This window comes from Cynara cardunculus (genome assembly GCF_001531365.2).
Source record: "Cynara cardunculus var. scolymus isolate 2C chromosome LG 13, CcrdV1, whole genome shotgun sequence".
Classification (NCBI taxonomy): domain Eukaryota; kingdom Viridiplantae; phylum Streptophyta; class Magnoliopsida; order Asterales; family Asteraceae; genus Cynara; species Cynara cardunculus.
In genome coordinates this window covers 3,855,831-3,869,684 of record NC_037540.1, presented here as the reverse complement: position 1 = coordinate 3,869,684, position 13,854 = coordinate 3,855,831, and the positions used below count along the sequence as shown (strand labels likewise).

The 13,854-nt window shown below is 31.6% G+C and overlaps 2 protein-coding genes across 2 annotated transcripts; one reads left to right on the top strand and one right to left on the bottom strand.

The window, feature by feature from the left end:
* Positions 1 to 4,979: 4,979 nt before the first annotated feature.
* Positions 4,980 to 8,329, top strand: LOC112525488 (cytochrome b5). Its single transcript, XM_025135637.1, has 3 exons — positions 4,980 to 5,192; positions 7,219 to 7,285; positions 7,943 to 8,329. Exons 1-3 carry the CDS (start codon positions 5,106 to 5,108, stop codon positions 8,185 to 8,187), a joined length of 399 nt encoding a protein of 132 aa, XP_024991405.1. The 5' UTR covers positions 4,980 to 5,105; the 3' UTR covers positions 8,188 to 8,329.
* A 2,275-nt stretch (positions 8,330 to 10,604) lies between these two features.
* Positions 10,605 to 13,386, bottom strand: LOC112525147 (probable 6-phosphogluconolactonase 1). The gene is made up of 4 exons (XM_025135128.1): positions 13,315 to 13,386; positions 12,535 to 12,731; positions 12,319 to 12,454; positions 10,605 to 11,328 (listed from the first exon to the last, which is right to left on the bottom strand). The coding sequence occupies exons 2-4, from the start codon at positions 12,705 to 12,707 to the stop codon at positions 10,840 to 10,842; spliced, it is 798 nt and encodes a 265-aa protein (XP_024990896.1). The 5' UTR covers positions 12,708 to 12,731; positions 13,315 to 13,386; the 3' UTR covers positions 10,605 to 10,839.
* Between the last annotated feature and the right edge of the window lie 468 nt (positions 13,387 to 13,854).

Below are 13,854 nucleotides of genomic sequence, written 5' to 3'. Positions count from 1 at the left end.
GATTTTAAACTGTTATACAATTTTTTTCATCGATAGTCTGTAATTGGAACCATAACTCTTATTTATTCAAATTGTATTAATATGTAAAGACCAAGTGTAAACTATATCATTGTTAAATCTTATCTTATAAAACCAGTGGAACTTCAAAATCGTTAAAATTCATGGCTCCGGCCGCATTGCGCGGGTACACAACTAGTATATATATATAGGCCCACTTAAGTAATAACTGATTAGTTTGTAATACATATGAGATTTAATATGAACCACTCATTTGAAATATTTAAGAATATTTTTTAAATAAACTAAAAATAGTGGTGGATTCAGGAAACTAATAGGGTGGTGGCAAGTTGGATGGGACTTGACGGAGGCAAGCATATGACCATATGAGACGGGGGGGGGGAAACCACATAAAACGAGGGTAAAAATAGAAAATTTAAGCTAGTCAACAAACGTTTTTGGTCTTTGACTGGGGACCTTTCCCCCGTTCATAAGGGCTAGATTCTCCCCTGGCTAAAAAAGTAATATAATAATTATATTTTTGACAACTAATCAAAATATTTATTTAAAAATTTTAGAATAAAATATTAAATTAAAATTAGTTACCTAGTATATCAATTACCTAATATACATCGTATTTTACAAACGTTTGTGAATCAAAGTGTATCATAGTGATAATGTTCACAATGTTTTACGTGTTTCACAATGTATTTTCTTTGTTTTATGAAATGTATCACAGTGTGCATTTTCGTTATTTTCGTTGTTTTACAAAGGGTATCACATTGTGCATCTTGTATGTATATCTGGGTATCACAGTGAATATCGTTTGTAAGTATCTTAGTATGTATCTTGTATTCACATAAGGTCAATTAAAATAAGATTCGTCTTGGAGAGAGGAAATAAGAGAGAGAATATTTATAAAATCTCTAAAATGCCCTTAATTAATATTTTAAGTTAAAATTACCAAAATTATTAATTTTCTAATTTAACATTTGATCTGTGGTTAAGATTTGATATTACAGTTACCACAAATAAAACAGTTATCATTTGATTAAAATCTTATACATACATATACATGTGTATGTATATAAATAGATAGATGACTTACAAGAGTTTGAATACTTTCAAACGCAAATTGACATGTAATGAGTTTGGACCTCACAAAGTATATTACGTGATCTAATGGTAACGTAACAAACTTGACATGTTTAGAAAATCCATAGTCATTTTAATAAATTAGTTAATATGATTTTATCGTAACTTAATATAAATATTTATTAAAAGGGAGTTCATGTAAGTTATAGAATATTATGTTGTATTAACAAGATTCAATATGTATATTTATACTATATTATAAAACATTTTAAAAAAACTCTTAAAAATCATTTTTTATGCATGAAGTACTGTTTATTGATGCATATTACTTAAAATTCAAGATTACAAGTAAACTGTGCGTAAGTACAACTTATTAAAACTCCATATTTGAATTCGTGTAACTAACTTCAGATAAATATAAATTAAATAGAGGATAAACATTTCATTTTAAATATAAAAAAAAACTAAAATATAATTAGAATAATCATTGAGTTATAACAAAATACTTAATTATTACCTTTATAAAAAATTATATTATTAATCCAAAAATAAAAAAAAAGGATAAATTTTAAATAGTATCAGTATTTTTTATATTTTTTTATGATATCTTCATGTTTATATTTTTTTTCAAAAATAAAAACATTATCTCTTTATCAAAACCACATAAAACCGAATTATAACATCAACTAAGACAAAAAATGAAACATTAAAATTGAGATGTATCTCGCTAGATTGTACAAGTATTTTTCTAGTTATATATAAACGGGTTTATCTGTTAGTTTTAAGATTTAAAAAATATACATATATTTAAATCTTAAGAATATAAAATAAATCAAGTTTGAAGTATTTGTTAATATAATATGATGTTGTTATCCATGCTTGGAGATGAGAACAAAGGCTTTTACTTTTGATTAAAAGGGGAGGAAAGAGAAAGTCATTATAACTTGTTTAGTGCTTGAAACTTGTTTTAAATAATTACATTTATTATTATATTTTAAAAAAGTAATTATTAAATTACCTAACCTTTAAACCAATCATTTAACCATATAAATTACTAATTATAAGGTTATTATTATTATTATTAAAATAATATAGTTTATTGTTCAATCAATGATTTATTTGACGTAGATTGCTACACTAATTATCATACCATTTTTTTAATCTCCATAATAAGGTTTGTTATATAATCTACAATAACGTCAACAAGAAGTACGAATTGCAATTATTAATTTGTTGTAAAAAAATAAACAGTTCTTTTGAAAAACGAATCGATCTGATTGATGAGTTATAAGAAGACAATTCATGATTCAGGTGCTTTATACGGCGACTAGAAAAGTACTCGCGCAATGCAGCGAGACACATCTCGATTTTAATGTTTTTTATTATTTGTCTCTGTCGATATTATAATATGATTTTATGTGTTTTTAAGAAAGCAATAATGATTTTATTTTTTGAATAAAATATAAATTTGAAAATATCATAAAAATTTGAAAAAAAATATATATCAAAGTTAATATCAAATCAACTATTTAAAAGTTTTCATGTTTTATATAATTTTTTTAATTTATTTTTATTATAATTTAATTTAAGTTTAACAATGAAATAATTTATTTTTGATTTAATAATATAACATTTTATAAAGATAATAATTAAATGTTCTGTTAGAACTCAATGATTATCCTAATTATATTTTAGATTTTTTATATTTAAACTGAGATGTTTATCATGTATTTGATTATGTTTATCTGCAATTAGTTACACGAATTCATATATGAAGCTTTAATAAGTTGTACTTACGCGCAATCTACTTGTAATCTTAAGTTTTAAGTAATGTGCATTAATAAACAATATTTTACGCATAAAAATTGATTTTTAAGAGTTTTTATCAAATGCTTTATAATATAATATAGATGAGTTGTTAAAGTTTTGAAAACGTTATAAATATTTGACTATCAAAATTTGCCTGAAACTCGCGACAATTTATATATGTAGAAAAAATTAATTCAGTATATAAATTTCACTTTATTGCAACGAAGTAAATTTCTTCCGGGAAGAAAAATACAATGATTTTGATGATGACATTTATATAACTCAAATAGCCCTGGTTATTCGATTTATTATCGTAACACGTCATTAAAATAATGATAATAGATTTAACTTATGGACATAGTTCACAAGTTTTTTAAGAAAATATCGGTGTGATAAAGGAATTGCTATTTTATAAACCATTCATATATCTAGGGTTGGATTTCAATGAGAAAAGAAATTATGGTAAGAAACGTAAGAAAAAATTTTCATCATTTGATCAATCCTAATTGAATGTCAACATTAATGAGGTGCACCATATCAATTATCTTCTAAAACGCAATTCATTGGTGGACATGAGATTAAAAATGATCAGGGTAAGAAGAGATCTGAACATTTGATCACCTTTAATCTCAAACTCACCATGAATAACGTTTGATACGATAATTGATCCGGTGTATCTTATCCTAATATGCATCCAATAGTGAAGATCATTTCGTACGCTTCTCACCTTAACTATCTTTCTCTTACCGAAACCCAACTATACACACACACACACACACACACACACACACACACATATATATATATATATATAGGTAGATTTTAAACAATAATTATATTATTTACGAGAACATGATAACACTTAAAACACACAACTATCATGTGTGATAAACACACTACAAACACACATTATTTCGTCTCCATACAAAATCAAATGTGATAGTTACTTATTTTAATACATCGTCGTTTTAATTCTTATTTAGATACATTAGTGTTGAAAGATTGTGACTTAATCGAAGATGTGTGTGGCTAATAAATAAGTGGGTAAAGTAATGATTTGGGTGTAGGGGTAGGTCAAAATGATGCATGCACCAAACTGGGTCCGCTTCAACCGCACCCTAATCTCAAAACCGCACCCAAATGCGTGTAGGGTCCAACCCTCCTCATCACCTCTTCTTCAAATCAACATGATTTCATTTTTGATATGTATGTGATATTCTTTTTTTTCCCCTTTAAATTTGTGTTGTCTCCTTTTTATGTTTTAAATGAAAGTCAACTATTTTCAGATCTCTAAATTATTTTAAAACAGTATTTGTTAAAGATGCTTAAAGTTGAAATTTCTTTTCAATTTAAACCAGACTACACTTATATAACATTATGGTTTTTTTCTTATTCAATAAATGATGACATCATTTTCAGTTTGGTTCGTTGGAATTCAACGGAATTTAAAGGAATTGGAATGATCAGTTCCGTTAATGTGTTTTATTCATTCTTTGAGTTTTGGTAAGGAATTTAAATTATACGAAATGTTAGTTCTTTGGGTTCTTACAAGGAATTTCAATTCTTTCTTCCAATCATTTAAGAAAACTATCATCCCACCACGATGGTCACCACCCTCGCCATCAACACCACCGTCGTTGCCATCTCCACCACCGTCTTTACCACAGCCTCATACCAATTTCTGCCAAACACAACACATGGTCAAATCTGATTAAATCCCTTTCTAATTCCTTCAAATTTCAATTTCTTTGACAAGTTCCAATTTCGACAAGTTTCATTATGTGAACCAAATTCCACTTTAGAATGTGGTTGCCGGTACACTATTTTTACTATCTGTAAGCTATATAACAATGTAAAATGACTTAAAAATCATGTATTTTAATTATAAAATTATTAAAAGATATAATTGAAAAAAACTATTTTATGGTTAATTAAACAGTAGACACTAGACACACAAGAATTGGGCTCCAAAGGTAATTGGGCTGGGAACCTGGTAAGCCCAGCCCATTAAGCAGGTCATCTCCGTCCGTGTGCTTGGGGGACAAGATTTCGACTTCAAAGTTTAGGGCAGTTTATCGTCATCAAGTCAAAAGGAATCTGAAGGAAGATTCATTTGAGAATCGAGAGAGTGGAAAAAGTAGAAAAGTCCTTCTTCTTGATCCTTCAATTATTCTAGTTTAGCCGAACGCATCTATCCACCGGAAATGCCAACTTTAACGAAGCTATACACGATGCAAGAAGCTTCGGAGCACAATTCCGCCGGCGATTGCTGGGTTGTTGTCGACGGCAAGGTCCCTTTCTTTCTCCTCTCTCTCTCTATATTATATATAGAGTTGTGTTTTTGTATCTATACGTGTATGTAACTATGTATGTCAGTATGTGTCTGGTTTTATCTTATTATACATTTCTATGATCCTGTCATCTTTGAATTAATGATATTACTGTTGGTATATGTGTTAATTGCATTGCTCTAATGGTGGTTTCTTTGTTTTTAGTCAAATTGATACTTCAAAAATGTGAAGTTGTTATGATTGAGCTGCATGACTTTATAGAGAACAATTCGAATTTCAAGATATAGCCTGTTAGAGCTCAAGTTCAAAATTGATATACATTTTGTTATTAGTTTAGCTTTAAACATTTCTTATCACCTTCTATAATATTTGCTTTGATGTTTAAGGTAGATATGATAGTTTTCTCCAAAGTTAAACAACTAATATTGGATTTGGAGTTAAGTACCAGTCCATTTGATCATAAAATTCACATTGCATAGCTCTCTTTTCAAATGGAGGGAGTACATTGGTTTGTAACAATTGGATTGCGATAATTATTGTCGTCTTAACTTATTTGAGGTTTGTTCAGAATGAAACTTTGGCAAGTTATAGTATGAATTTACACTTATGGTGATATTCGCTTCTTTTTTGATGATGTTAACGCCCTAAGTTTCTCCCTTTAGTCATGGGTGTGTGCTTAGGCTGCTTCTTTGCCTCCTTAACAAGCTGAAGATGAAGTAAGGTTAAATTTTAGAGAAGAAAAAACTTTATGGCTTTGCTGATGCATGGAAAAGAGAAGTTATCTAATTCCCTTTTTGTATACTTGATCAACCTATGGGGTTAAATGGTGTTTTCTTTACCCATTAGTTACACTTAAAGGGATGTTTGGTTGGTTTTTCATGAATCCTGTATGGATAAAGCTGTCTCTATGGATTAATCTGTCCATATAGATTGAGAAGTTTTTTGTTTGGGAGGATTTTTTCATAAATGGAAGGAGCGTGATTTTTAATTGAGAGGGGCAGGTTTGACTAAATACTGGGCTCTTTGCATAAAGCTACCCCCTGAAAGCTTACTGAATAAGCCACTTTCTATATCATTAAGCCACTGCCAAACAGTCATTTATAGCTGATAGAATAAGCTGCGTGTCCCATTAAGCTCATTAAGCTGCTAACAAACAACCCTTTAGCTTACTAGCGATATGACCTCTTGCTGAGAACTTTGTTAAGGCTACTGCTGTTGTTGTATTCGATTGAATCTTTAAATGGTGGCATAATTGAGAAGTGTCTGCTATAGACAATTTGTATGCATGACTTAAGTAACACTCTGTATTTGCTGATATCCAGCATTAAGTTTATCCTGGGAAAATATCGTAATGTGACTTTATATAGTTTAGCCTTTTTGAAGTTTGTTTATATGCGAGGAGGAAAGATTTGAGTTTCCACAGATGGCAAAGATATGTGTGGTTTATGTTATAGATGGTTAAATGTAAGATTGATGAGTCTGATTGTTTGTCAAATGATAGGTTTTTCAGATAGTTCTCCCTCCATATATTTCTAGATTTTGGCTTTAAGATGTTAGTAAATGCAGCTTAACTAGTTCTTGTCACTTTTGATTATACCTTTTACCTTTTGGCAATTTATTTGGGGAAGAAAGGCAATTTCTTATCGCCAAAAAGGAGGACAAAAGTAGTTCTTAACATTTCCTTGTGTGCTTATTTCTTTAGTCCCCATTTAGTCTTGATGAGGGTGTGGTCACGGAATGGCTTGCCTTAAAAAGTCATTTATTACATGGATACAACTTTAAGTACTTCACATGGTCGACTGTTTTTCCCTATTTTTCTTTCACTTATATTTCTGGTCTTATTTTCCTGTGCCTCATCTGCATTCATCCTTCATAAATGGGGACCGCAAAATAAAAATGAGAAATGAAATGGACTACATGAATTTGGGAAAAGTTCACCCTCAGACAACGCTCTGAATAATGAAACGTGGCATATTCCTTTTCCTTGAAACTGAAATACCTTGGGTTTTGCTTACCACTTTGCCAGGTGTATGACGTGTCATCGTATTTGGAAGAACACCCAGGTGGAGATGATGTCCTCCTTCAGGCTACTGGTAATTTCTTATACTAACTTCTTGCTTCTGATGGAAGTAGCAACAATTACCATTTTAGGCTCCCGGAGTTGATTGCAACGCCATTCTTGATGATGTCTCAAGCCCAACTCACTAACCTGCCTTTTGCCATTATTATAAATTGTTTACAACTTGATTTTGGTTCACAAGATTCTTTGTTTTGCTATTATTGAAGTGTTGTAGAGGTTCGGCAATTTGCTGCAATTTTCACTAGAGATAAGGTTACCATTGATAATTGATCAGGCAAACCCACAAGTGTGGGATTCTCTTTAGGTTAGATTAAGCAATCTCAAACCCTTATGCAAACCCAACATGCAGGTTTCTTTCAAAAATGTTTTTTATTGATAGGAGTTATAGATATTTGTCTAATGATATTTATTTTAAGCCAAAGATTGCAATTTAGAGGGAGTAATAAGTTTCTCAGATGAAGGCCTGGCCTTGGGGGCTGGGGCTCCTCTCCATAATTTGAGTCTACTCGGGGGTGATTTTTCTGCAAGGGTCCCATGAGATTAGTTGAAGTGGATGCAAGCTGACTCAGACACCTACAATTACAAAAAATAAAAGCATCTCTGATCACTTGATTCAAGCATTAGCATCATGGATACAATCTTCATATGTTGTAAATACTTCGTTTTGAAGGGAAAGATGCGACAGATGAATTTGAAGACGCAGGGCATAGCAAAAGCGCTAGGGAACTTATGGAGAGTTTCTGTGTCGGGGAGCTGGACACGTCAGACATCCCTCAACTAGAGGTTATTTCGGAAAAACAAACCAATTACATATCCGAGAAGCTGGTCGATCTGAGCAAGCAATACTGGGCGATCCCGGTAGCAGCCATCGGCATATCGGTGGTTGTCACCTTCTTGTACTTGCACAAGAAGTAGCAAAGGAGGTTAGTCGAATTCTGGGGGGTTTTGGACCATTGAAATTTTGTCAGTGGATTTTTAAACCTATAATCTGAGTAAAAGATACATGAGATCCATTAGGATATGGAATCACAACACCACTTTGTTTCATTGTGGTTATTTAACATTTTTTTTTCGATTTATACAAGAAAAATAAACATGTGATCCAAAATTGCAACCACGGTGGTACGCTGCCGGAGCTGCAATCTCACCACCGCCGTTAACACGGTGGTTTGCAAGGTCTCAAGTTCTTGCAATCATACAAGATGGAGAGCTATTGGTATAGCTAAAATATGATTTGTTATTCATGAGGTCAAAGGGATTCTCCAATTATTAATTAGCAAATATATATATATATGTGTGTGTGTGTGATTTTTCAAATGCAACCCATCACATTTGTATAACCAATCCAATCAATTGAGATATTTATGAAAATGATGAGTTTTTATTTATTATGATTTGAATATTTATGAAATGCTATGGTTCAATAATTATGATCAATAGAAAACAATCAGAACTTTTATAAAATCATATATATATATATATATATATATCAAATTAAATGGATGGTTGAAATTGAGTTGTATTGGTTGAACAAATGTAAAAGGTTGCAAAATAACTCCCCCTCTCTCTCTCTCTCTCTATATATATATATATATATATATATATATATATATATATATATATGGGAGCGATCAAATGCAAACCACTCAATTTGTACAAACCGTGCAAACCTCATTTAACCAATCATAATTTTTCATTTTGTTCATTTTTTTGTAATTATGAGAGGTTGATTAATCATTTTTATTGTGGAGGGTGTTAATCATAGATATTATCATCTTCATTATTTTAATTTTTAGAGAAATTACAAGTCAGTTTAATAAAGTATTATATGAAACAATTTCACAAGATTAAACAATTTCATGAAAAAATTTCATAAGAATAAACAATGAAATCGACGGATGAAGGTGGTTTGCACGGTTTACACAAATGAGGGCGGTTTTTATTTGATCACTCCTCTATATATATATATATATATATATATATATATATATATATTAAAATAATGTAACTACTTTTTTATACCAAACAGATAATTCTAAGCATATTCTTTTACAACAAATTTCCAAGTATATTACAATTTGTAACAATGAAATGGTGTAAATTATATTTATGTTTACTGAAAGAAATTGTATGGATAAAGTAACTTGATTGTAATTATTTAGAGTTAAAGACTTGTTAATTAATAATTTCTAGAAAAAATATTATTCCAGTGATGGAAAATAATGCGTTTCATTCATATGTATGGGGTTCATAATATGAAACTTTTTTACGTGTTACTTTTATTTCACAATTACATGTGGAACAAACATATTGTGAACAAATATATTGATATTTTAAACCCTAGTTTTTGACGAAAAGAAATTATATGAAATATCACATTATGTACTAGTTCTCAAGGTTATCATAATTTCATGAGTTATAAAAAAAATCCCATTTTTCCAATACTACATACAATAATCTTCAAATGCACATCCATTTATATTATTAAAAATGATTATTACGGTTTGAAATAAGAGAATTTAACCAATATCTCTTGCATTACGTTTTATAATAACCGATAAGTCAATGTCATTCGAGTCATTTATAAAACAAATATTTAAACACCGTAATTTCGACTTTAAATCTAAAAAGTCTTGGTTTGGATGCAAAAAGTCAAAACTACATTTTTTGGGACCATGAACGTAAGCTTTTTGAAGCATTTGGTTTGGTAAGAAGAAACGAGGAATAGAAGACGACATGTTGTTGATCTATCTACATTCCCATCAAACGTCATTTTTGTTAACTCTTTCTCTATTAAATTACTTTTTTTATATTTTTAATACTGTTAAATAATATAAATAAACGGAGGATTACATGAGAATAAGAGTTAATGTGAGAAAAATAAAAATGAATCTGGACCCTTGATCACATTTAATCTCATCCCCATCTCATGAATTGATCCGCTGTATCTCGTTAGCATTGATTTTCAATTAGGATTTAGGATTAAGGGTGGAGATCCATTTCCTCTCCATCCAATGAAATGAAGAAAATTCTGATTTTTATACATTTTAGATTTATTTTATTCAATTTCATATTATCTTTTTAATGATGTGTATTCATACGATTGATGGACATGAATGAAAAGTAAAACTTTGAAACAAGGGATTTTTATAAGATCAGATGAATCACATGTGATTTTATACATGTTTTTACAGTAAAAGAATAGAAAGATGCAAAACACAAAAACCATTTTCATGACTCAAATGTCATATTTACCCCTGTTTCCTCTAAACAATGAAGATATTTGTATGCATATATGAATAAAAGGCATCAGTGGAATATAACAAGTGCAAATGAGTTCAGCTTCATTGACTTTGCACAATACTGAAAAGTTGGTTGAAGGGTAAACTTGTCAAACACCTCTTCTAATTTAAAATAAATAAAAAAAAACCCAAAAAAGGGTAAATCACAATTTTGCCACTAACCAGCCCCTTTCAAAAACCCAAAAACAGGAAACCATCCAAAATAGGAGCCATAAAACATGTATGGATTCATTTCATTTCCTTCACTACATACACACCCTCTACTCTACTTAGAAAACCTCTTCAACTTTGAACCAGCCTGATTATCCAAAAACCACACCAGTTTCCCTACAGCTGGTTGGATCATCCTAGCTGGCAACACATGACCCTCCGGTCCCACATCATCGTCTATCGCCAGCCGGGCAGCTTCCGCTTTTCCAACACCTGTCACCACAACCACCACATTGGCTGCACAGTTGATAACCGGTAGCGTGAACGTGATTCTTTCTGGCGGAGGCTTAGGGGATGTGGTGATGAATGTCACCCACTCGTTCTTTTCTTCAAGAACCGCGTGGTTAGGGAACAGGGATGCCACGTGGCCATCCGGGCCCATCCCTAGAAGGATTAGATCAAACTTCGGGCAGTCGCTGACATCAGACACGTTGACCACTCGGGTTCTGACCAGCTGTCTGATCACAAACTCGTATTCGTTCGCAGCTTCTTCTGCAGTCAGAGAATCGTTGATGGAATGTACATGGCTCGGAACAATTGGTAACTGGAACAGAACTTGCATTTGTTAAAAAACATTTCAGTTCTGTATCGAATTATGTCATGAATTCAAGAAGGCCCCCCTACTGTATATAAAAAGCCGAAAAAACTACAAATTGAAAACAGAACTAAAGAATAGACCCTTAATTTGTTGGCCTCAAGTGAATATTAAAAGAAAAGTAGGGAGCTTTTTGTCCCACTAGAATACCAATTAAACAATCAAGGGATAATGTGGGTAACAGCTGGAAATGTGATCAACATCTTAAGATCAAGAAATGGATAAGGCAGAAACAAGATTAGGGTTCCGCTAATCACCCTTGATTATGCAAATTCTGAAGATTACAAACAAGATCTTCATCTTTGTACATGACTGTTTCTTGATTCTTGAATATGGATACAAACAATCATCTCTTGATCTTTGTTAGATCTAACAAATATCGGTTTCTGATTGAATCCCTGTTTCTTAAGTTTCTACAGTACATAACCCTGATCATATATACAAGTTTCTTGTTGAACCTCTGAGAATCACTGACACCATTCTCTACCATAAAGATCATCCTTTGAACCTTCAAAATTGGTCTCTGGAAATCGTTTATTCTATCGAGATGCTTATTCGTAATGCAAATGAAACAGGATTTGTTATATAAAGTTGGTAAACTATGCTCTGCTTCCTCTTGTTTCTGCCTTGTCCATATTCAAGAATCAAGAAACAGTCATGTAAAAAGATAAATATATGATTGTCTGTATCCACATTCAAGAATCAAGAAACAGTCATGCAATGAATCCATATTCAAGAATCAAGAGATGGAAGACATGCAAAAAGATGAAGATATGATTGTTTGCATCCATAATCAAGAATCAAGAAATGAAGACAGTCATGCAAAAAGATGAAGATATGATTGTTTGCATCCATAATCAAGAATCAAGAAATGAAGACAGAGCCCTGCATTTTGACACACAATTTACAAGCAGATCCAGATATAAACTAATAAATTACCTTAGATAAAAGATGATCTTTGGCAAACTTATAGTTGCTGTCTACATGATTCTTGGCCACAACACGTTCATCTGCCCAGAATATATACCATTTGGACCAATCTACAGTCTTGTTATAAGGAGCTCCACAAAGATTCCTGTTTTCAGTTCATATTATTTGATAATTAAGAGATACAAAATTACAAACAAACAACTGAAGGTTCAGAAATTGTTGTACCTCATCAAGCTAATGAGAGAACCTCCAGATAAAGCAATGGCAAAAACACCACGCTCTTTAACTGATGCCTCTGATAATTCTGCTATATAATCAGCCAAATCTGTACTAAGTTCATCCAAACTTTCATGAATCCTCACCTCCCCTCTGTCTTTTTTTGATTCCAAAAGAGCCATCTTTCTTAAACCCCAATGATACCTCTGAATCAAAGACCAAAAACACACAATACCCACATATGCAATGTGATCAGCATATAAAAAACATCTCCAGACTAGGTTATAATCATAAACAAAATTCTGGGAAAAAAGTTTATTGGATAGATTTAGGAATATTCCAAATAATTAGTGGGAAACAAAACTGGGTCCTCATTGATATATGTAAGTAAATCAAGAAAATACCAAGAACATGTAAAAAGTCCATCTGTCCATGGAATCTAAATCAAGATAACAATGAGCAATTTGGGGTTCCAAGTAAAACAAGAAAAAGTACTCAATTTTCAGAGTTAAAAACGTATCTATGAGGACAAAGAGATCCAATAATCCAAAGGAATAATTAACTGAGAAAAGTAAAAAATAAAAGATACTGCATTATGAAGAAAACCCCAGATCACAGTTGTTAAGTAAAATTAGGTATAGAGACAAAAAAAGCTAAACAGATCATCTTGACCATCATGAACATCATGCATTCCAGAAGATGCAATGAAATTTTTGCATCATCAATTATATGTCTGTATGTATGTATGCATAGAGAGAGAAAGAGAGAGAAAGAGAGAGAAGGGCTTACAAGTAAGAGAAAAAGGGATGCGTGGCAGAGGAAGGAAGAAACTGACTAATGTGGAAGATGGGTATGAAAGAAAACTATGATTTATATATGTATATATATATATATATATATATACACTTACACACAAAAGCACGCAGTGACGACACACACAGACGATAGATACAAACTATTGACTCTCATCTTATTACTGATCGTATAAAATACAATCAGATGTCGTAAATTGGGGAATAATTGTGGCTAAGAAAAAGCCAAATAAATGTATGCCAAGACAAATCGAAAGAAATTTTGCCTTTGCGTCTTCCACGTGCATCCAATGATCGTCAGAAATCAAAATCCCCTTTCACTTTCTCTCTCTAAAACCCTCTAATAGTAAACGGATAGAATTGGGGGCATCTATATCTTCATCTTTTTTTAATCACAGGTGGATTTTAGGGCGTCTTCAGAACTGAATTGCGAAGGGGACGATGGGATTGATTGATTCACAGAGTTGGTAGTCGGTGGGTGAATCCTTCTTTGCAATATATCATCAAGGTTCAAGAA